At 40.5% G+C, this 25,477-nt stretch overlaps 1 protein-coding gene across 1 annotated transcript; it reads right to left on the bottom strand.

Annotated features, from left to right (window-relative positions):
- Positions 1–1,188: 1,188 nt before the first annotated feature.
- Positions 1,189–24,806, bottom strand: aldh1a2 (aldehyde dehydrogenase 1 family, member A2). The gene is made up of 13 exons (XM_080458742.1): positions 24,565–24,806; positions 16,688–16,792; positions 15,964–16,104; positions 14,594–14,723; positions 12,443–12,504; positions 11,544–11,672; positions 9,836–9,949; positions 6,456–6,558; positions 5,639–5,823; positions 5,362–5,526; positions 4,551–4,708; positions 2,469–2,543; positions 1,189–2,222 (listed from the first exon to the last, which is right to left on the bottom strand). Exons 1-13 carry the CDS (start codon positions 24,679–24,681, stop codon positions 2,150–2,152), a joined length of 1,557 nt encoding a protein of 518 aa, XP_080314868.1. The 5' UTR covers positions 24,682–24,806; the 3' UTR covers positions 1,189–2,149.
- Between the last annotated feature and the right edge of the window lie 671 nt (positions 24,807–25,477).

Here is a 25,477-nt window from a genome sequence, read left to right as displayed (position 1 = left end):
AGCGTCCTCACATCTGTTCATCTCTGACGAGAACACCAGCACCATGCCGACTCATGTTTCTGTTGTTTCAGTTCCTCTCTATGGGCACATGTCATCACCTCTTTCTTTTAATATGTCAACGATGGCAACAGATTCATGTAACAATGTGTTTTTTATGTAAGAAAACATTAAAACATTTATGGGCTGAAGGATCTTTGCAATAAACATGCAGAGCAAAAATATTTTATTTAACCCTTCACTAAGCAAGTGACTGTATTTCCAGCTTCCAGCTTCTGCCTGTTCTTTTACAGCTATGTAAGATAACAGTAACAGCAGAGAGAGAGAGGGATGGATGGATGGGTGGATAGATAGATAGATAGATAGATAGATAGATAGATAGATAGATAGATAGATAGATAGATAGATAGATAGATAGATAGATAGATAGATAGATAGATAGATAGATAGATAGATAGATAGATAGATAGATAGATAGATAGATAGATAGATAGATAGATAGATAGATAGATAGGTAGACAGACAGAACACTGTGATTGGGATTGCTTGTGTTGGAGTGTAGAAGTGAAAATAAAAAATTCACAACTTCTGTGCTTTTCAATTAAATGAAACTATAAAACTGTAAAGCAGCAGCTTATTTGATTTTTTTTGATGTAAAACTTAAATTCATTGTGCAAGAGTGTGTTTCATTTCACAAGCCCAGATGCAGTTATTATTCCTTCCCCTATTCTTAAACTTCAGATTTTCACATTTCCTCTCTTCTATGTTTTCTTTCCTTTTAATCTATGATTTTCTTTCAAACTAGCTGCAATGGCAAAATTATCTTTTCTACAATAATATAAACAAACATTTGTGAGTGGAGATGCTGTTCATATGAAAGTGTGTTTCAAGATCTGTATGCATTTAGGCCAATTTATTTCACGCTGGAGGGTCACTGTATGTGGAGTTGGCATGTTCTCCCTGTGCATACGTGCGTTTCCTTCCACAGTCCAAAGAAAATATGTGCATTTGAGTCATTGGTGAGTCTCTACAATTTGCCTGCATGTGTACATGTGAGTGTCTGTCTCTCTGTGTATGTCCTGTGATGGACTGGTGACTTGTCCAGGATGTATCCTGTCTACTATAGTCAGCTGGGATCATGTTTGATGTTGGTCTGTCCAGTTTAACTCATTATTAAGAATCATGCATGTTGCTTAAAGACAGCTGGATTTAATTGTTTGATAACACAATCAATACTTGATGTTTTCCAGAAAAAAAGGTTTTTACAAAAAAAAAAGACCCACTATGGTCATTTTATAAATTTATAGCATATGATTGTATAAACATAAACATAGATGGACATCAATGAAAATCAGTTACATAAAGTTTAAAATACATCTACCCCTCTTTTAGCAGGTGAGAGTAAAATGCTTTTAAGAGGTTAAAATCTTTCACGTTTACATCAGTCAAAGGTTGACATACAGTGTTAAGTCATATGAGCTAGAATATGAACAAAGAAAATTAGAAATTGATTTTAATTGTGAATTAACATTTCATCCATTCATGTCTGAGACGGACAACTTCAGTGGTCTTGAATGAGCTGACATGCTCGCATAAATTCTACCAAGACAACAACATGAGGTTTTGAGGATCACACCGCACAGTACGAAGTTAAAAAAAAAAAAAGAAAGAAAAAAGAAAACTGCCTCCCAACACATGACAAGTTGCTAGTAAAGAGTTGATTACAAGTGCGGTGACTGAGTCTCTGAGCATCCAGCATTCGAGGGGGGGGGGGGGGGGGGGTTTATGGTGAGGATCCGGGTGTAGCGGTTGGCATGGTTATCAGTTGGCATTGCAGTCTGAGCAGCCTCCCCCATCGTCTCTATGAGTGCTTTAGTGTAGTTAGTGAAGGAGGTATACAGTATGGGGAGAGTTCAGTGGTTGTCAGTAGAGGCTAGAGAAAGTCCACATGTTCAAGGCGAGGTGGAGATGGCTGGACAGAGACTGTCCGGGCTGACGGAGGGACTGGAGGCAGCGGGTGGATACAGCCTGTAGTTACCATGCAGATAACTAGATTCAATGGTTGTTGTGGTTCGCCACCGTGGACGGACTGACAAGAGGTGAGTCAGTGATGAGGAGGAGACCGTTTTTCTCCAGAAAACATGTGGCTGCCTTAAGAGTTCTTAGCGACCATCTTCATGGTGATGGTCTTCACCTCTGCGTACTCCTTCAGTCCATTTTCTCCCCTGAAACAGGAAATAGTAACCAAACTGCTCATTTCGTGGTAACTAAAGACACTGAGAGCCACATTGAATCATAGCACATACACTGCTGGTGGCTCAGAGTAGAAAAATTGCAATATCCTCCATGAATAGGATTTATGTGATGTTAAGCAATTTTGGAAAGCAGTCTTTCAAAACACAACGTCAGTATTAGTGATATCGTAGCTAATTTGTGTATTCTCAGCAGGCAGTCGACCAAGTCATACTCACAATTCACGACCATTGCCAGACATTTTATATCCTCCAAATGGACACTGTGAGCTCATTGCGTTGAAGCAGTTTATCCTGGGAAATAAACAAGACATCGATCACTCTCATGCATTCGAGTCCTGTGGTTTGAAATTTTTTTTTTTTTTAAACTTGCACAATTTTGTCCAAAGCTATTTTCGGGAGGACTGATGAGGAAACATATTGTCAGCATATTCTGCAATTTCTGAAACCCTCTGAAGCTGAAAATATTGTTATGTTACTGTTTAGCAAATACAGCTGACCGTTGACAGGTTGTATATTTGTGAATTTACTAGCTGAAAGTGCCTGGGAAAGAACTTGTGAAAGAGTGCTGTTAACAACATATTAAACTGTTTGAGAACAGAACGAAAAAACATGATGAGGTGAGGAAATTGGGTGAATTTCAGCGCCAATTAAAATGGTGTAAAGATTTTGAACTCTCTTACAGTATGCCTTATCATTAGTAAAAAATGAGTAAATATGGCCATTTACAAGGTGTGATTTCTGATAAAAGTAGAAGGTAGGAACTTTCTGACGACTGAGATCGGGGTGCGGCGGGGAATGAAAGCAAGGGGATATTATGGGTGGGGTTTATTTTAATAATTTTTAACAATGTAGATTTCTTATTCTTTTAACTTGCAGTCATCTTTGTATCATTCACAAGAAACATCACATGTTCCCATTTGATGTCCAAAGTTTTCTGAATGTTTAAAGTAAGTTGAAGAAAGCAGTTTTTTGATAAATGAAAAAACTCTCATCTCAGTAAAATAGTATCTTCATTGGTTTTTACACTGCTGCCCATCACAACCTCCCTCACATTTCCCACTTTTCTTTTTTTCTCATTCTGGCAGGGATATTCAAGAGTTCAGACCAATGGCCATTAAATACAGTGTAAAAAAAAAAAATTATAATCTCACCAAAATATAAAGCTTTACAATTTAATTATAACTTCAGTTTTCAGTTTGACAAAATGAATAGTAATATGATGTGGACAAAGTAAAATGCAAAATCATAATAAAGGTACAAGCCACTAACTAGCTCCTGTCAACATTGTCCGTTATGGCTTGAATTTGAAATCGACAAGGAAATGCAATTTTGCAAATGCAAGTCAGAAGCAATTTTGCTAAGCAAAACGAGAAACATGGTACTCAACCAAAATATTCTCCTCACTGTGAGACAAACATGCAAGTTAACAGTTAACCGCAAGAATTTGATTCTCGGCGCATGAGAAGTCACACCTCTGCTTAATTTAGATATTAAAATACATTTATTTGATTAGTTTTGTCTGCGGTTGAATTAGCTTTCATCGCCATTCAGCAGAGATAGATTTGATCTCTCAGTGCACTTCAGATAATTTATTGAAAGACGGGAGAGGGGTTTACCTCACAAACCCCAATGGGAAATCACACTTGACCTTTTACTGAAGAAGAGCAGAGAGATAGTTTCCAAAACGAACACAAAGTGTGCACCCTGATGAGTTTCAACAACATGCTTTCAATCCAGATTATTTGCATGTTTTCTTTACGTAAAGATGTAAAAAGCTCAATATGGGGGATTCATGCAGCATTTACGATGAAGGACAATGTAGAGAAATGTTTCCTCATCTCGCTACAAGGCCGTGGTCAAGTCTGACAAGTGGTGAAACATTTCTGGCAGACGCTTTATGTTAGCTATACTTCGACTCCTACTCATAACCATCTGTGGGTAATTACAAAGGAAACAAAACAATTTAGAGCAAACTCAACAAGAAACATTTTATGACCATTTCATTTATACAAATTATAAAAACGAGGGTGTCCGTTTACATTTACAGTTCATGGTTTGAATTGTTGTATTGTATGGGCACATTGCATTTTTGATATTTCAACATCTCGAATGTCTGAGCTGTGATTAAATAAAAGCTGAAAGAAGGAAGGAAAGCATTTGTTTGTGGCTTATGTAATGATAGAAAAGTGGCACGTTGCCAGTTTTGCTGTTTCTGCATGACAGACAGAAACGGTTGATACATCCCAGATGGAAGAAATTAGTGAATACAGCCAAAGAAACAGAGCAGGAGGGACTCACCAGACAGTGCCAGCCTGCATGGCTGTGGAGATGGTTATGGCTTTGTTGATGTCATTGGTGAACACAGCAGCAACCAAACCATATTCTGTGTTGTTGGCTCTTTCAATAACCTCCTCGATGGTTTTAAACTTCATGATCTGCTGGACAGGTCCAAAAATCTGCAAAGAGATGCAATCAGCATCATGAAAATTGTTGGTGGAACATTAAATGGATGCATCTATTCAAGAGTTGCTCGCAAGTACTTCATTCTCTTTCATGTATATCTTACATTTTGTGATAGTGTTAGTTTTGGGTTTGACAAACCATAAATTCAACAATTAAAAGAGGACATACTTAAAGATGAGAGCTCCCAGCAGAGAAAGAAAATAAAATGAGCTAAATCAACAATAACATTTTGATCCCTATCTGCACATGAGGGGTAAGCGACCAACATTAAAACGGTCACCATTTGTGTTCGAGAGAATGAATGTAAATGTGGGTGAACTGGGAAATATTATGGATCATGCTTATGCGTGTTGATACTTCTGAAGTGGTAAAAATACTGCATGTATCATTACTGTAAATGCTCGCCACATAAGCCAGCAGCAACACTGATCTCGTTGTTACTTTTGTTATATTTTTCTAAAAGCTTGGATTTTGCCCTGTATGGAGTATTTTAGTGTGATATTAACTTAGTAGACGAACCCTGATATTTCTTCCCCTACTGCCTTTCACACATGTATTAAGATCAAACAATCCAGCTGTCCACTGAACTCCGTTTATCCAAGTTGCAAACACAAAGGTTAAATCTTTATGGAATTATTCTTAATACCTCCTCTCTGGCGATGCGCATGTCATCTCTCACATTGGAAAAAACTGTGGGTTCAATGAAGAACCCTTTCAGGCCCAGAGCTTTGCCTCCACACTCCAGCTTTGCTCCTTCACTGATGCCACTCTGGATGAACTCCAGCACACGAGTCTGCTGCTCTTGGCTTATCTGTGGCGGGGAAAAAGCAGAACAGACGAAACAGAGAGTTAGTCAGAACAAAAGTGAAAGAAGGTTTAAAAAAAGACATACAACAGCACCAGTGAAGGAATGCTCAGCTCACCTGTGGACCCTGCTCAGTCGTGGGGTCGAAGGGGCTGCCAACTATCCTCCTCTTGGCTCTCTCCACACTTCTCCTAACAAACTCCTCATAAATGGGCTCCTCCACGTAGATGCGAGAGCCTGCTGTGCAGCACTGGCCTGCGTTGAAAAACACGCCCTGATGGGCCTGTTCTACAGCTAGATCCACTGAGCAAACACAAAAAAGTCTGTAGTGAGTCAAAGCTGGATGAAAATGCTTGTTTCAAACAAGAAACTGCAACATGAACGTCATATTATAACCGTGTGGCTTCTTTTAAAGTAGGACAAGCCATAAATGGTGTTTTTAAAGTCAACTGAGATCCCAATGTGAATATAATTCGCCACGTATAAAAACTCAATCTGGCTGGGGAAAGATGTGCGCGGTGTTATTGGTGCTCGCATGTGCAAATCTGATACCTGACACCTGGGAGACAGGACCCTGCTGTTGTGCACAAAGGGTTAACGGACCCCTGTGATTTATGGGTCTCGGCTGAAGCACCCGACTGAGTCAGGGTCCATTCTGCTGATTTACAGGCCTAAGTGAGCCCCTTTCACGGCTGCTGAAAGCATTTGAAAACCTCGACACCCCCAGTTTTGTCAGACACTTAGAATGCATATGAAACCCATCCATCCCGAGGCTTTCGGAGCACCAACGTCCTCCTGAACATTTTAGGATACTCACTCTGTATCTACAAGTCAAAGGTCCAAAGAGTGAAACACATAACTAAAAAAAGTAGTGACCACCTGGTGAGGGTCAGAATTCAACAATGCAATAATGACAACATCTTATGAAAACTTACTATCAGCATCCGCAAATATGATGTTGGGATTTTTTCCTCCCAGCTCCAGCGTCACTCTCTTTAGGTTACTCTTCCCAGCTGCCTCTTGGATCAGCTTTCCGACCTAGCAGAGGAAACAGATCTTTGGTTTACTCATAGAGATACGGGCACAGAGCCAGATCACTAAATCAGCTGGAGCCATTAAATATCTTTAAGGGGCTGGTTAGGTCCAAACAAGGAATGCACTGGTCCGCAAGCTGAAACATGAGTTCTGCAAACACACAGAATGAATATCTATTACAGGGCTTTGGAGACAGCGACAGGAAAACAAACTGATGTTTCAGCTGGGAACAGCCTCCGATACACAGTGAAGGGCAGGAAGAGGCAACCACAAGGTGTGTGGGCGGTGTCCTGCGAACTAAAACGCTGTGAGACAGGCTGTTTGCTATGAAACAGGTCTGATGTGTTGATATGGAAGAAGACAAGGGATTTACTGGAGTTATCTTTTATCTTCCTAATCTCCATACTTCCTTTTCACTTCTTATCGAGTGAGATGATATCATATAACCAAATTGAAGAACATTATAAGATACATTCAGGAATAACATTCCTTAATAAGAGATTTGGTAAAATATGTATATCTCTACAGAGTCAACCTTAACCTCTTTATCAGGCAAGAGACCATATTTGGTAACTTTGGAATTTCATCTTGATTCCCTTCAATAAATAGAAAAATCATATAATACGCGATTTAATTTTTACAGAATTTTAAGTGTTACAGATCAAAGTTATTGGATGCAAAAGCACTAACATGAAATTGTAAGGAATTAGTTGAGAAGTTGTTTATTCAAAAACATAGTTATGACATGTTGAGATATCAGCATGTATGTGACTTTTGCAGCCTTTTTTTTTATTTATTTTTTTAATAAAAGGTAAACAATCCCTTAATCCACACTTCAAAAGCTACCTAATTAGGATCTTGCATATTTTTCCATTCCAATAACACAGCAAACGCCAACTGCTTCAAGTAAGACAAAGGGCCATCAAGACAAACAATTAAAGACAACACAAGACAATGTAAAAACAAACCCATAAATGGCGTTTGAACTGATTGATTCAATATGTAAACTAAATTAAAAAAAAGTGCTAAGTGTCGTGTTTTGTTACCACTGGAAAGTGCCAGACAACTGTTTGCCCTGTTTCTACTTTTTAGTGTCAAACTGTGTACAGACATGAGCATGGCATCGATCTTCTTTAATAACTCTTCAAAAGAAAGAAAATATGTGTTTTTCCCAAAATGTCAGAGTATTTCTTCAACACTGCAGGACTCAGTCCCAGATGGCAATGGGTACAGTACAATATGCACAAGCATGCAAAAATACAGGAGAAATCTGCACAGGAAGCAAAATACAATATGCGACCCATTTACTACTTAGAGGAAGCGAATGAGCTGATGTTTTTTTTTACAATTGGTGTGAAAGTGCATTAACAAGAGAGAGACAATCCTGAGAAACTCCACATGCCTCCCTTTCACCCCTACACCTAAAACAAGTCTTCTTCCTGTTACTCATACAGCCTGTCTTATTTTCCATTGAAATCATCAAGATAAAGTGGAAAAATACGTTCTAGTGTCCAACTACAGAAAACCCCTGAGCTCCAACGTGGCAAAGACTCATCTTGTCTCATCATTTTATCCAGTGTCAGATTCACCACAGATACAAAACTTGTATATAAAAAAAGAAAAGTCACCAGCACTATGCAGTCTAAAAACAGCATTATACTTGGCTTTGTTTCTTTTTTGCTGGTATGTTTTGTCTGTCTTTGATCAGAAACACAAAGTGGCTGACTAGAGGGAGGTTAGCGTGTGTTTGTTGAGGGATACAGGAAACACGCTGGGCTGCTGGACTCCTTTGCGTGGCGTTGGAGACATGTGAGTCAGAAAGAGGATGAGTTGTGGTCCTGCAATCCACCTGTAGCTTCTCCTCCACCTTCTACCCTGCGAGGAGATGCCGCGGTTGCAAGGAACTCATCATTGCTACTACAGTGCAATGACTCACTGTCTGGGCATCAGCAGTCTCTGACAACACGGCTTCAATCTCCCAGTAATTGACTCCAGATCACATGAAACAACAGGAAAACTAGTAAAAAGAAGACTTGGGCTACTTACAAAGGAAATGTTCAATCAGGACGAGATGATAAAAGAAAGAAGATGTTGATGTTAGAAGGTGCATTTATGTAAGCTAGTGTGCTGCATGTAAAAGGAGGAGCAAACATTTATCTTGTACTATAATGAGAAATCATGAACACAATATTAGAATGGGAATATAAAGGGGTGTGAAATAAATATGAAGGTCAATGTTTCAGGCATGTTGTAATTCGCATTCGTGTTGATTCATATCAGACCTGAGTAACTAGTGACTTGTGGACCACAGACGGCATCCGTCATAGTAAAATGCAATCAGTTCATCTCAATAAGTTAGCTGGATGGATGGATGGATGGATGGATGGATGGATGGATGGATGGATGGATGGAGAATAATGGTCAAGGGACATTGATAGTGTTCTTTTTCACTTGTCAACTACATCTAATCTCTGTTCATGATCAGTCACATTCACCCATTCACACACACACCTGTCGTGCAAAGGTGCTCATAAATCATTAAGAGGAACATGACGTTCAATGTCTTCCACAAGGAGGGGTTGGATAATGACCTGATGTGCCAAATGAGCCAGATCCATTCCCGACATACAGTAAGGCTGGCTTATTTAGGGTTAATATAACAGTAATATAAATCTGAATTCAACATTAGAAGTAGTACAAATGCAAATGGTTTTAACAGAGCAGCCATTCAGACAATAGACAAATTATCTGTACAATAGACAAATTATCTGTAAAAATACGGATCTGGCAGGGATTCAGGCTGTTGCCTCCAGCCTCAGGGATGCATTCAGGCCACAACATTCAACTCATAACATGGTATGTCCTTTAGCTTCTCATTAACCACTTCCCTGTGTTGCAGAGGTACAAGCTGGTATCCTGACTCTGCCCATAGCAAGTTAAAGGAAAGGCTTAGTGGGCATACATTATTACAACAGGAACATCTGCGTGGAAAAGAAGGAAAGGCAATGTTTTTAAAGAGACTTATGTGTAAACACTTGACAGCACAAGTATGTGCATATGTATGAGATAAAATCAGAGCCCTGTCATGTGGAGTAATGACAGGGTATGCAGCTTAAGTAAAATACCATTTGTTTGTCATTTAAACTTGAGTAACAGGCACACAACAGCCCCAAATTGCCCAGCATTGCTCTTATGCGCAGCACATGTTGGTCACTGTGTCACTTGTGTTTACTGACAACAGTAAGCAGTCGACCACTGCTGAATGGAGAGAGAAACGTACCTCAGTCGATCCCGTGAAAGCCACTTTGTCTATGCCCATGTGCGAAGCAATTGCAGCGCCTGCTGTTGGCCCAAATCCTGGCAAAATATTGATGACTCCCGGTGGAAACCCGGCCTGTCAAAACAATATGAGAGGAAACAAGCTTTAGCGGAGATGACAGCAGAGCCAAGCAAAACCACAGGCAGTGTGGGGGAATCCAGACCCAACCCAACCTCCCTACAAGCAGAGAACATCAAAAAGAAGAAGGCAGCAGCAGACAGATCTTCTCCAGAAAGAGACGAGGCCAGAGAGGAAAGGGGAAGAACACAAAGGATGTGGACACTCACATTTGTGAAACTTTATTTGGCTTCATTATGATACCGTGTAATACTTCTTCGTTCCTGTCATGCTTGACTTACTCATGTGTTTACCTCCATGGTACACAGCTGCACTGACTAACTACACCACAACGGACTGGCACACAGATGCCTGTTTTGCATGTCTGACCATTTTCATTCAAGTTACAAGTGAAAACCGTGAATTATTTTGCTGATTCACTTTTTTTTTATAATTTATCATATAACATACACTTTAAAATTGATTCAATGTTGATGCTGTACTACATTCACGTGGTGTTGTGAACACAGCACCAGAAATCATTCACATACTTCGGGTTGATTATTGCCACTTAACAAGCTGTGGATGAATCATATTAATGTCACATATGAAATGCAGTATTATTATTATTTTTCAATCAAGCTGAACTTCCCCAGAAGAAATTTCCCTGTACTTACTACATTTGTCAAGTGTCTAAGTAATTAAACTGTGGTGCTCAGTGTGATAATAAGGTAGGTTTCTACTATCACTAACATACTGCTAATGTTGAATCCCTGGGCTGTTGAAAGAATTGAGAGAAACAGAACAATGCACATTAGTCCAAGGCTGCTTACTGTCTTTCTGGCTACATATGTATTTGCATATCATCACCATACCCAGTAGAAACAAAGGAATTATTAATTTCAATACAAATTGATGTGTAGAAATGGATTTCATTTTAATGAAGTGCTATACAGAGACGTGGTCCCCCATGCTCTTATCAACATGTCTATTTTTTTTTTTTTATCAATTCAGACAAATTGCTATCTGGTATTACCTGACATAATTTACACATCAATGTATATAATGATGGTTAAATGCAGCACAACAGCTCTGCAGCCAGTTATTTGCCAAAGTGAAAACTACTATTGTATTTCTAGCGTTCTCAAGACAATATACTGGATATGGCTTAGCTGACATGTGCAATAACAACAGTGAGAGCAACTTCATTGCTAAAGCCGACAGTCACAACAGTGATTCATTGCAGTCGAGCCACTTTGACATGTTTTAAAGAATTTGTTTATAAGGGCATGAGACATCTAATATCAGCCAGGCAATTTGACTAGGGCATACATTTATTAATTACTTTTTGATGATGACATATTTTAAAGTGGTTTTGGTTGTCTTATTCTCGCTGTCGCAATGTTTCAATTCTCGCTGTCGCAATGTTTCAGTTGATGAACAAGAGTAGTTTTTGGTTGCATTATAAAGTTCAAATAAAGCGTTGGCCAGATTCACAGTGAACACTGAGTTCTTGGCAAAAAGAAACCTGCAAGTGACTTGATTAAATGAGCTGAGTACACGTGTCCTAAGTCCAATCGTTGGCAGTTGGCAGAATGATTCTTTAGTTTACCTCCTTGATGAGAGCTGCTATGTAGAGGCAGGTGAGGGGCGTCTGCTCAGCAGGCTTCAGGACAACAGTGTTTCCACATGCGAGCGCTGGACCCAGCTTCCACGCCGTCATCATCAGAGGGAAGTTCCACTATACACACACACACACACACACACACACACACACACACACACACACACACACACACACACACACACACACACACACACCACACACACACACACACACACACACACACACACACACACACACACACACACACACACACAGGCAGAAGAAGACATCACGCATCTGACACACTGGGTGGTCACAAGTCAAGTTCAATAACTCATCGCTCGAAAGTCACTTACTCTCATTTTCACTCTGTCTAAACATAGTCAAGTGAGAAAATGTTCTCGGCACTTCTACAGTATTTTCTCTTCCCACAGCATTCTGGGAAAGTAGGGAAATTGCAACACATGTGCAATAGACCCATATCACTGTACAACACATAGACCTGTGTTATTTCTGCTCTGCACAGGAGCCCATGGGGCTCAACACAGAACCACACGCTTTCTGCACTCTTGCACAATCAACAGAGTCTCTTTCTCCTTGATCTTCTAATTCTTTCTCAAACCCACCACGTTTAATCTCTCTGCTCACTCTTCTCACTTCTTGTTCCACATTACTCAAACTCACTGGCATCGTCACATTCTGGGGCTCACCAACAGTTTGCTCATATAAACAATGACTGTCAGGGAATTACTGGAAATGCAGAATGTAATTCAATAAGCAGGCCACAATTACCAATCCAAATTATATTTTTAGACCTAAGCCAGAACACCCATATCAGTTTTTTCACACTTCTCTGTCTACTTGCATCCAGTGCGCATGCCAATTGCATGGACAGTTGTACTCACAGGGATAATTTGTCCACAAACTCCAATGGGCTCATATCTGGTAAACGTCAGATACTCTCCATCTGTGGAAGAGTGCACACGCACACACACACACGTACACGCGCACACACACACACGTACACGCGCACACACACACACACACACACACACACACACACACACACACACACACACACACACACACACACACACACACACACACGCACACACGCACACACGCACACACGCAAAGGTGAGAAAGTCAGTTGTTTATCAGTTGCATTTGTTCAAAAGACTTGAAAAGTAACTCCAACACACAAAGTATGTCACCACCTGACACCCTTGGCGTGTTGACTTAACATGTTAATTTGTAAATGAATCCACATGCAACATTCCTGATTCCCAAACCCTTGTGAAAGATTACATTTCCTTTCGAGCCCCCAACAGCACAGGCATGTGTGTAACTGTTTTAGGTCACAGAGATGGGTGTTTTGCTGGAAAGGTTTGTTCATTCCTCTTGCATTACTTGAGTAAAAGGAGGTACTTCCTGTGGGTGTACCATGCTTGTTCATTCTGTACAAAAACAATTCATATTGAGAAATGTGTGTATGAAATTGTTTTGTAACAATGGCCAGTGGTCAGCTGATGATTGCCTAATGTTGCCTTTGGATTGTAGTGATCAGGGTAGATGACAAGCTAAATAATCACTTTCAATGAGAAGCAGTAAAAGCATGACTCTGAGTATCAAACTGGAGTAAAAGTTCACATATTTCAACCTTGTTCTTTAATTTCAGAATAGATGTTGCCTCTGTTATTATGCTGTTATTATGAGCAGAATAAATTATCTTTGTCTCTGTCAGACACAATATTTACAGAAAGAACTCTTGTTTCCAAGTAAGATGTCGGCAAATGACTTAAATTTCAATTTGGAACAAGCAATGTAAATGATACCAAGTTGTGTAGCCAAAGGTGCTTCACATAATGACTCACTCCAGTCATTTCACACTGTCTGAGATATAAATCCAACACCATCATCTCAGCATAACCAGACAAGGGGTTGTTGATGGTATTAGTATTGCACCTTGTCCTGACAGGTAAACAGACATGGTTACTTGCATCACACAGGATACAGAAAATACTTGGTTCATTTGTCTACAAGTAGAGTAAAGCTTCATCCAAAGCTCTGGGAAAACGGTCACCATGGTTAGTTTGGCACCGGTGTGCAAGAGGAGCTTTGAAAGGGACAATGCAGTGGTATCGGGAGGTTTCCCATGTCCTCTCTCGTATTCTTATTACTTCCTGTTGAGCCAGACAGCCAACTTCACCCTCTGTCACCCCCAATTCAAGTGGATGAGAGGGGCAATACTGGCAGCTGCCTCCTCTGGACACTAAATGTGTGGATTGATCATCAATTTGACACCTTCCTTTACTGAGAGTAAACACCGCTTTTTTTCTGCCAAAGCCCGAACCGCACCAAAAGTCTTGAAGCAGATAAAAATCAGTGGATCAAATGACAATAAGTAATGTAAAAAGAATGGCTAAAAAAGACAAATCTGTATCTGTGAAGCCCTGCAAAGGCCTGCAGTGCTGTAATATTTTTACAGGTTTTATGAGTTGATACTTGGCTTTCTCTTACTCCGACTATCACAGTGCTTATAGAGAACTATTACCTGTTGTACAAAACATCTGATGAGAAGGTTTTACCATCTTTTAGCTTGTGGACTTTTTCCAAAATTCTGCTTTAATGTTTTTAGTCATTCATGAGTCTTGTAGCATCATGCTTGGCAGGAAATCAGAGGCTGACTGTCTGCAAAGAAGCATCACAGCATGCTCAGTGATTGTTTAACAAGTGTTGCTGAACAAAGGTGCTACAAAACTATAGTTGAAATATTTTGCATATAATTACTGTATGAGTAAACAACTAAATAAATGCCTAATCTACCAGCTTTTATTACTTTAAACTAAACATATTTTACTTTGATGTTCAAATTCAAGCTGAAATATTGTTGAAACACTTATTGGTTGATTGCAAAATGTCTCTTGAACCAAACTTGCTTATTGAGATAAAATGTGTTCATATTTCTATATTTTTCAATTTTTCTTTTGCCTCATGTCAAATCTTGTTTATCACCAAATCTCCGCTGTAAATCTTTTGAAAATAAAGTCTCTTACCCATTGGTATGGAGCTGCCATGGAGCTTGTCTGCATATCCAGCAAAGTATCTCAGTGTCTTTATAGTTCCTTGGAGGTCCACAAATAAGGTGGGCAGGAAAGGCTTCCCACTGTTCAGTGACTCGATAGTCTGAGGAGAGACGAGGGAGACGTTTGAGAAATATGTGATATAACCTTGTGATCCTCGCATAATTCCGTACCCCATCCATCCTTTACACGCATCCACGGGTGAAATGTGACACTAAGATAACACTAAAGTACAAATATGGCCTCCCAGTTACAGTTACATGTAATGTTTAAGACAAAGCAAATATTTGTATTATCCAACACAGAGGCAACTGAAGGTGCTCGATAGTATCCTTGAAGTACATCATAAAACGTGGAAAAGAACAGAAGAATTTTGATTAACAGTGAGAAATCTAATAAGCAGACACACATTCAGTGGATACAGAATTAAAGTAGTGAGTATTACACCTCAGCTAAAACAGAGTTGAATATTGTTTTCGGACATTAAGCTCCCATAACTGTTTTCTGTTCATCGAACATAAATATTGAGATGTTTAAAAATAAAAAAAATGTGTAATTTAGTGTCACCGATTAATCTCATATGTATGTTTTTGGACAGTGAGGGGAAATGAGAGTACCGGAGATAACCCACACACACTCATGGAGAACATGCAAACTCCACACAAAAAGGCTCTATTCAGGATTTGAGCCCATGAACTTCTCACTATGAGGAAAGAGCATTAACCACTGAACCCCCGTGCCACCAACAACCAGAAGGATACTCGACATAATCGAGTTGCACATGTATGTCCTGGTTATTTCCAGGATTGAAGATCTTTCTGTGTGGAGTTTACATGTTTTCCCTGTACCTGTTTGAGTTCTTCTCACAGACCATGGAAATGAAAGTGAAGTCAATTTCTTTCTCTAAATCTGTCACTGGCATTAATGATGGTGTATGTTCAATTCCCAGTTCAAGACATAGCTTCTAACATTTAAAGAAATACCACATTATTATATCCAAACATTCTTCTTTGATAATAATTCGCCCAACTTAGGGTCGCAGGAAGCTGGAACGGATCCCATCTTACTGAGCCAAAAGGCACGGTAGACCCCGGTACGTCACATATCTACATATGCGGTCAATTCACAGACAGTTCACCTGATACACATCCATTTGAACTGTGAGTGGAAACTGGAGTACCCAGAGAAAAACAATGCATGCTCAGGGGAAAAATTCTAACTTCTCACAGATCAGCCCACAAGCCCAGAATCAAACGGGATATAATTATTCTGATACACTCGCCACTACACCACTGCGGTTTCCCAATCTAAATGTTTTCATGAGTGAAAATTAATTTACTTACGGCAAGATAGACGCTGTCTCTCTCTATCAGGTCAGCCAGTTTGGACAGCAGTCGGCCCCTCTCAGATGCATCCATCCTTCGCCAAACGGAGCCCAGAGAAAAGGCCAGACGAGCCGCCTGCACTGCTTTGTCAACATCAGCCTACAAAATGAAATATTTCAGTAAATATTCAACTCATTATTTGTCTTTCTCTCCAGCAGAATAATACAATTTGTTGCTCCACATGCACATCTGAAACTACTGGATAGTTTCTGCTGTCGAGTAGTTTGCCCTACTTTGATTGAATAAATGAACAATTTCAATTTTTTTTTTATTATTAAAAACACATTAAAATACTAAAACCTGGTAATCTGATAATAATTGTTGAAATTATGCAAATATTAAACTGAATGTGGATATTTCTCTAAATGGATTTCACTTTTAAAGTGCTTTTCCATTGTCAATCACATTCACCCACACACTTACTCCAGTGGTGATGGCTGCCATGCAAGGCACTTAATCCATCCACTGGGAACAGTTTGTGGCTTGAAGGACAAATAACGAAGGACACTTCCACATGTGTTGAGGTGTCCCCAGGGTGGTGTGGAGTCAAACCCACAACCTTATGATTGAAAGATGACCTGTTAATTTATATAAATTATTTATAAAAACTAATTCTACAAATTTGTAAATATCTTAAATTTGACTGGATATCCCTGATTGAGAGAGGGAGTGGATTATTTACCTTGTCTGCTTCCTGGACCTCACTGATCTGCTCTCCAGTAGCTGGGCTGTAAACAGGAAAGACCTTCCCACTGACAGAGTCCTGCCACTCATTGTTGATGAAAATCTGCAGAATAAAAAAAAAGAAGTGTTCAGCATTTCAGTAATGAATAATTCATGCAAATTCATCCACCTGTGATTTAAATGGAACTCTTGAAAGCTTTTGAAACTAAAATACTGCCACAACAAAAACGTACTTTCTGAACATGAGCTTGTGTGGGAGGTTCATCGCAGCCTTAGATGTTTGGAATATTTAGTGAATTCTCACAAATCATTTCAATACGTGTTTTTACAGACGGTGAAAACAGCTCTGAGACAGCAGGCCCGGCACCTCCAGACTCTTGTGTAAGGGATATGGGAGAATCTCTGGAAATCTGGACAGAGATTCCTGCCTGTTCAGCATTGCTCTCTGGGGAGTGCTCCACCATCCAGACAAAGGGGGTGGGGCAGTTGTGGGGGTGCAGATAAATCCCTATCAGACACCACCACCACCCCCCACCCCACCCCCCAAGCACAGAGACACACGTTTCACAACATCACTGCTCGTTTACGAGATCATAAAACACGTGCTGTGCTTGGTTTCTGTGATGCGTTAAAGCAAGTCTTCCATTAAACAACCGCCTTGCCATTCCAAACAGGACATTTCCAAAATCTATTAAGACAAAAAAAAAAAGAAAAGAACAAACGTTTACACAACCACAACAAAGTTGAGAGGTGTTCCACTGGAATGTGGTCATATGTTGGATGAAAAGTGGAATGATAAGGCAAGGTGTGATTTGAAGTCATAAATATATCTCATGTAGATTAAGTCCTCTTCCTTGTTGACGTGTTTAGATCCATTAGGCGGACTTAGTTCTCACACACTGTTTTCAATGGCTGTCAGTCTGTCTGATCGATAGAGTGCAAGGGGAACATCTGCTGGCACAGATCTCTCTGTGTATACATGCGTTCTTACTGTCCTTCAACTTCAGAGAAGTTCAGATGCACTGAGAGCAAACCTGAGAGCAGGGTTCAAGTATCCCTCTGGCCTTCGCCTCCCTGAACCCTCCAACGTGTTTACCTCCATAAACGCTGAGCTTTAAGTACTATTTAATTGGCTGTAAACTGTTAGCGGTGTTTACTTTTGAGCTGGTATAAAATGCCAAGGAGTCTGAAAACTGCTGGAGCCACTGCAAACACATCACTCTGCTCCCTCTCCGCCTCCGCCTCCACCTCCATCCACCACCTCCTCCTTCTCTTCGTCCTCCTCCTCCTCCTCCTCCTCCTCCTCCTCATTCCCACGGCTGACTGGCTCATAATGTGGATGTATGACTAACTTACGTGCAGATGTTTAAGGCGTTCAGTATCTGTGCGTACCACTCCACAGAGCAATACTGTACAGTCTCATTCCTCTGCGATTCCTTTCGACTGGTCACCGCCAAAAAAAAAACAAAAAAAAAACATTCCCCATTTGCCTCAGCAGAGTCAGACGAAGGCCACAGTGGCTTCTCACTGTTTCTCTCTACCAACCCCGTATTCTCAGGCGCCTTCCATCAGAGGCCACCTTTAATCTGCTACTCATTAAGAGCACTTCATAAAATTGTCAGTAACGATAAGGAGCAGAGGGCCAGCTACAAAAACAAAAAGTCCTGTAGAGCACTGAATTAGTTTTTAAATTTATAGGGGCCACTGAAGTGGGGCGCCCTAAATCAGAGGAGCCCCCTGACAGCCTCAACAGTCCGAGCAAGAATGCAGACCGTGGGTAGCTTTATGCATGGCGTAACCCCTCTCACAAGATGCTGCTAAAGGAGAACGGATGAAGCAGGAGAACAGTGGAGCAGGCCCCACCTAAATCACAGCCAGAAAAGGACAACTGTCAGCCGCCGTTTGGCTCTGCCCTCTCACTGGGCTCGGACTGGTGTTAGACTTTTGTCTCGACCCATTGAGAGACTTGATTAAGATGACAGGCCCGGGTCGTAAATCAACTCTCAAGGTTTCTTAAAATTGCTTTTAGGATCATTTGGACGAAGGGAAAAGAACACATGGATGAAAAAGCAAGTGCAAAGGGTGCACATTTTCAAATGACTAATAGTGTTTTCTTTCCCATTCCCTGCGGGGTTCTTGGTATCGCGTCACATGATTATTTCATGTTCATGAAAGTCTGCGACTCAGGACTTTCCCTCTTGAAGTGAACAATTCTGTTTTCCTGCAATTGAGCTAGTACTTCTACACTGGAGGCAATAAAAAATCTTTAAATTCACATACTGAATATTTCTGTGCTGCTACATTAGGTTCAACAAGCATTAAAATTGACATTAAGCTTGGATGTGTGTTTCCTGACACTTATCGAGGAGCCCGACGTGGACGAGAGCGAAGCGGTAAGCTTACAGGTCAAAACTTTCTGCATGGGTCACAGGGCAGCTGCAAACATTTAGCAACTCCCATGCTTTTCTGTAAAAGTCGTCAGTCACATCATTCAGCGAGAGCCCGGCCTTGGGGATAATGAAAAGATGAGACATGACGTAATCAAATGTGCTCTAACAAAAAAAAATAAAAAATTAATGTCATAGCACATTTTAAATCTTTTCAGACAAGTTACTTTCAAGCCAAACTAAAATCAAGATTTCCTCATCCTGTGCCTCAAACAAAACAGTTTTTCTTGTTAACAAAACTGTGCGTGATATTTGTGATAATTATTTTTTTTTAGGAGTGAACAGCAATGGGAAGTAAGAAATGCCAAAACACTTTGCAGCCAACCAAACATCTGTTTGGCTCTTTGCTTCTTCTCACAGCTCGAATGCTGACGGCCGAAGGAAAACGTAACAATGGGTGTGTGTGTGTGTGTGTGTGTGTGTGTGTGTGTGTGTGTGTGTGTGTGTGTGTGTGTGTGTGTGTGTGTGTGTGTGTGTGTGTGTGTGTGTGTGTGAGAAAGTGGGTCTCTATACGTGTGTGTTTATACACAACACGCCAAGATTCCTCAGCCAGACTAATCCTACGGGCACCTGCAACACTCGTCTGCTCAGGAAGTTTCATATCCTCCCCTATCACAGGACCTCTATTTCCTTTCTGTTGCTGGATGGGTTTCAAAAGTCTTATAATTACTACTGTTACAAGTGAGCGGAGAGCATGTGAAAGTTGAGACCAGCTGGTGCTTTTTTCTCCTACTCCTCTCCACAGGTCTGACACCACGGAGCCGTCATGTTTGTCGGTCACACACCCAAAGACAATGCCACCCAGCGCTCCCGGGCTTGGCGAGGGCGACCTCGCTGTCACTGACTGGCAAACGTCTCTGTCTCGTCAGCATGTGTGGGCAAGTGGTTAAGGCTATTGACACCGAAGTTATATGAGAACCAAATTTCACCTTCAAAAAAGGAACTAGCAAAAAAAAAATTTAAAAGGGAGAGGTGGAACTACAAACTATTGCTTGGTTGTTCTTTTTTATTATATTTTAACATCTGAGTCAAATGTGAGTACATTTTTAAATAGACTAACATTAACATTAACATTAATATTAACATTAACATTACCAAAAGCATATACTTTCAGATTATTCTACAAACATGATGAGCAAGACTGATCTAGATACTATATTTAAAATTCAAAAGTCCAAAATCAAAGTGTCCTCTCCTTTCTCTCTCTCTTTTTCTTTTTTAAACTCTCTGAGGTTTGAAGGGTTTCCTGTGTACTTAACCATTCCTTAAATCTCAGGTCAAGGGAGTGTTTAAAGAGTGTTTTTACATAGCTTCGCTCATGGGATCTCGAGAAAAAGAGGAAGTAATTTATAAAGAAATGTCATGCTTTTCCACAGTCAAATAAACATCAAGAAAGGCACTTCTGTCTCTGCTGTGTCTTGCGCTCATGGGAAAAAAGAGCCTATTCCTACAGATTTATGAAGCCAAGTGTTTTTCATAATGACACCGTAAGGATTTACACATTGCTTGTCAAGGGGGCTGCAGACTGAAGGTATGGGAAGTTAACAGGGTAACCTCGCTGTCATTGCTCTTCCTTAAACAGTGATTAAGAGACAGGGGACACGATGTTGACGTGTCTGCTAAGATGATAATTTACACTCACTGCACAAGTAGGCATTTGACACCAGCGGACACCTTAATGGCACTGCACACTTGCCCTGTCACAATCAAAGAGATGTGCCTGTGAGACTGCGGCCATGTGTGCACGGACGAGGAGATTGTGTAAGCAAAGGCGCACAAGGGAGGGAGGGGTTCTCGCTGTGCTCGTTGTGATAAATCATTTAGTTGCACAGTATCCGCTAACTTTGACTCCGTTTGATCTTGATCACAGTAAGACGGTGGTTTTGAAGTGAAAAACTCCAGAACTGCAGGTCAGGCACTGGCAAAGCAGGGCCACTAACCCACACAGTGAGGCAGGGTCATAATTTACACCCCAGTGGACAGCACCTAGCATCAGGGAGCCCCAAGCCTCCATCTGTACTATCTCAATCAGTGACAGATTGATGGAGCCTCTTATTCATCCAAACTGAGAGGATGTCTCTGCATAGACTGCTGTACAAATACACAGGTCTTCAGCAGATGGATTCTGCACAGGTTTCCTGTGGTGAAAGTGCACTAATGCCACCATGAGCAAAGCAACTAAGAAAATTTATAACACTTGATTAGATTAGGAGACCTGTAACTCAGACAGTGAACAAGGTCACTGAACCTGATCCCAAGTCTAATGCTTAAAAGATTTTTTTTTTTAATTTAAGGCACTTTTTTCATTCAAAAGAAACACATGTGCATTTTGAATATGCATTCCTGTAATTTCACTAAATGTCCTCACTTGTGGAAGTATTAACATTAGTTGCATAACATTGTCATATGTTTGCTTTTTTTTTTTTCAGGCTGTATTACTCAAAAATAAAAGGCACAGCATGTTCTCGTGTTTCACTTGCATTTTTTACAGCACACAAAAACATTTTATAGACTGTTCTTTCAGAGCTAAAGGAGCAAAGCCGTGCGTTTATTTCCTTCCTTGTTAAAGTCGTCCCACCAAGTGTCTGGTTTAAAAAGTCATTATCACTGAACAGTGTGAAAAACCACAAAAGCCAGATGTCTCACCTGCAAGGCACGAAAACGTTCTGCTTAATTACTCCTAAAGCGAAGCCTATCTTCTCCACTCCTGACACAAGTGAAGAACGTCAATAAATCGCTGCCATTGCACATCTACTCATAGTTTCCTTTATGGCCATATCAACCTTTAGACTGTTTCTATTTTGAAACCCAGCTGCTGGAGCAGTCCAGCAATAGAAATGTGGGAGTAGGGGATAGAAAGAAAAGGGCCAGCCTCTGTATGGTAATTCCTCTCAGAGAAAGTGAGCTAAAACTAATGATAAACCATTAACAGAAGTCACATTTTGCAGAGCGGCTCACCAGATGAACAATATCTAATCTGCGACAATCTCACAACGTGTATTGAAGGTTGAACAGTTCATGACTCGGTAAAAAGGACAAGGGGCAAAGCCTCGATTGCAATTATCCTTTTTTATCACAAGCCTGCCTGTTATAGGGAGACATGTTAAGTCAAGATATTGTGCGAGTCATATCTCGGTTTCCAGGGTCAGCTGATGTAATCTTTGCATTGCAAAACAAAAGTCACTTTGTCTTAATAAATAACGTTTTTTTTTAATTATCATTTTATTAAAAAAAGCTAAATGTTGTATTTAAATTTCAGAAAAGATGTATACATATATACATCAATTTAAAAAGGATAGCACATGAAAAGGACAACAATGCTGGCTCTTTCCCTTGCAGTCAGCAGGGTGGAGAACAGGAACAGGGTGTGAGGAGAGCCCACGCCAGGGGTGCCCATAAATCAGGGCCCTTCTGCCCCCTATGTCCACCAAACCAACAGGGACTGGATGATCCAAATTCCTGGGGGTTAATTCACCAAGTCGTTCCCGAAATTTCCTCCTGTACGCCGATGTGTCCGCCCTTTCAACTAATACTGTGTACCGTGAGGGAGTGGAAGGCTTCTAACGCAACAGCGACTCAATGCAATATGTACCACCGTCTTCACGGCGCAGCAGCAGCCTGCCCTTTGCACTTAAAACACACAAGATATGTGTTAACACAGAGCAGTTATGCCTGTGAATGAACTTCCACCATGCTATCATTATTCTGCCCTTTCTGAGATATGCTCTTTAATCTTGCAGTCATAAAAACATTTGTTCAGCCAATGAAGGACCAGTAGCAACAGAATGCTGCAGGGTCCATCCGAATCCTAATACATTCTGTTAATAATTACTGAGAGGACATAAATCAATAATTCCATAACTTTACTTAAAAGTTTGTAAAAGTGTGCATGGGGGGGAATGATATTCCAGACTGACTATAGAGTAAAAAGCACAAGGTATTTGATGTGAGAAAATATGTTCATTGTTCAGAATAGACTCACATTAGGTCAAAGGCATAAAATGAGATTGAAGAAAATGTCACATTTTAGCAGCAATATATTTCTAACTATGTATTATCAAGGCAATGATGCAGATAAATAATATCTTTCCTGTGATTTCCTTCATAAATCAGTTCTTTGAATCACTCTTCTTTCTCCAGTCTGTTTCTGCTCCTCTTTCTCCCACCCACACACTCAACTGTAAAGCTCAAAACACATTTTGACTTCATGCATTTAAGTAATTTATTCAGAAAATCAACTTTGTGTTACATAATCTGTACACACATCTGATTCAAATTATCTAACGTGACTGCTATTTGGACTAACCTGAGTGTGTGTGTTCATCGCTGATGTCATTAAAATAAAATAGGCAGAAAAAGTTTTTGGTTGGGTTCTTTTTTTTCCCCTGCACACTAACGCCTGATATTACAACAAATTGAGGCCTTTGCAGGTCATTAGCACATATAATCCAGAGAGGGGAAAATTAAAAAGCTGCCTTGAAGTGATGCAGTTTTACAAATATAATTGTATTTCCTTTTTTGCATACATCTCTTTAAAATATTCAATTGATTGACTTCCCACGCAATAATCTGACATGATGTTGGCCTGTGTCTGCAGCAGGGCTGCACTCCAGGCGCAATGTGGAATTAATTTAAAATAAAATAAGAATAAGGTGGGGTTTTAAAAACAAAACAAAACAATTCATTGTAAACATTTAGTAATTCTGACAATTTACTGTTTGTGCACGAACAGTCAAACTATGACACACAATTTATTATTAGCTGGACAAATATTTTGTAGCATGAGAAATTACACCTGGCACACACACTCCAAACATCATCAATTATTACACTGGATAGTGGTGCCAGGCCTGTGCAGGGAAGATCGACTCCTTCCACTCATACTGGAGGAAAATCAAAAATAGAGGAAAACAGCTTTTTAAAAAAAGAAAAATAAATCAGTATTACCTCAAGTCTCTCTCTCTCTCTCTCTCTCTCTCACACACACACACACACACACACAAACACACAAACACACAAACAAACAAACAAACAAACAAACACACACACACACACACAGTCACGCGTGCGTATCTAAACGCGCATGTTGCGTCAGTTCAATCGCGTGTGTTTTGGAAGTTTAAATGACAGATTAGGGTGAAATAATGATAGTCCGCCTCCTGAGCGCGCGTGGATGCAGACAAGGTGACGTGCAGTCGTCAGATCACTCACTTTTTAAACTTTTTCTTATGTAAAAAAAATAAATGGATCAGCGTGATCTACACGCGCTCGGACTCAAACTGCAAACTCTGCTCACTTCTGACCAAAAAAAAAAAAGTTTTGTTTGAGATCAAACATCTGCGTACAGAAACTGAGCGGCTGTGCGCAAAGTTAAAGTGTGTGAGGGTCGGCGCGGTGGAGCAGTGGAGCAGTGTGCGCAGCAACAGACCTTGGTGAACTTGATCTCCGGGTTGGGCACCGGGGAGGGCATCAGCTGGAGGGATGCCATCAGAGCCGCGGGGTCACTCTTCACTTCTCCGGGCATCTCGATCTTACTGGAAGTCATCACGGCCGTCTCTCTCTCTCTCTCGCTCTCTCGCTCTCTCTCGCTCTCTCACTCTCTCGCTCGTTATGCCTGCGGCTGCGTCTCCGGGCTTTTCCAGCAGGTTTGTGATTTGGATTCGGGGCTCCTTCCTGGGTTTATAGCCAGGTGTCAGCCACGGCTCGTTTTCATTGGGCCAAGAAAAGGGCTGTCCTTTTGAGAATTAAATTCAGGCATTTACATAAACGGACATCAGCCATGCGTGCTGAGGAGGAGTAACACATCCACCCTACCCACCTAACACTCCCGGTGCACTCACGTTCCACTGCTTTCACTTACAAACACTCTTTTCAAAGAATTTTAAACAAACACCATGCAAAAACACATTGCTGTGAATCATTCAATTGGTTTTTAGACTGACCTAACTGATCTAATTTCAAGTTTTACCCTTATTAATCATTAAGTAAACATTAAGTAACTTCTAAATTATGCACTGTGCAAAAAAGTTCATAAACTGGCTTCACTTAAAGCTGCACATTTGTTGGGGTTGACCAATCACAAGGAGACTTGTTCCAGGAGCTTATCGTGATCTCCCTCTACAAATGGAGTTTGCCCTGTTGACATGAAAGTCTTCAATATTTCTTGCATTTCACAAGACTTTCACCAAACAGACAATACGGCATATCCCTACCAACCAACATTCATCAGATTACATCTAATGCAAAGATAAAAAGAAACTCTGACCACCATCAACTGTTTCCACCAACTGAAAGGTATCCCACTCCCATCACCATGTCGTGCTATTTGCCTAACGCCTGCT

Source organism: Lipophrys pholis (assembly GCF_963383615.2).
Source record: "Lipophrys pholis genome assembly, chromosome: 2".
In the NCBI taxonomy this organism is placed as follows: domain Eukaryota; kingdom Metazoa; phylum Chordata; class Actinopteri; order Blenniiformes; family Blenniidae; genus Lipophrys; species Lipophrys pholis.
Note: the sequence above shows the minus strand (reverse complement) of the source record. Positions and strands in the feature narration are given on the sequence as shown.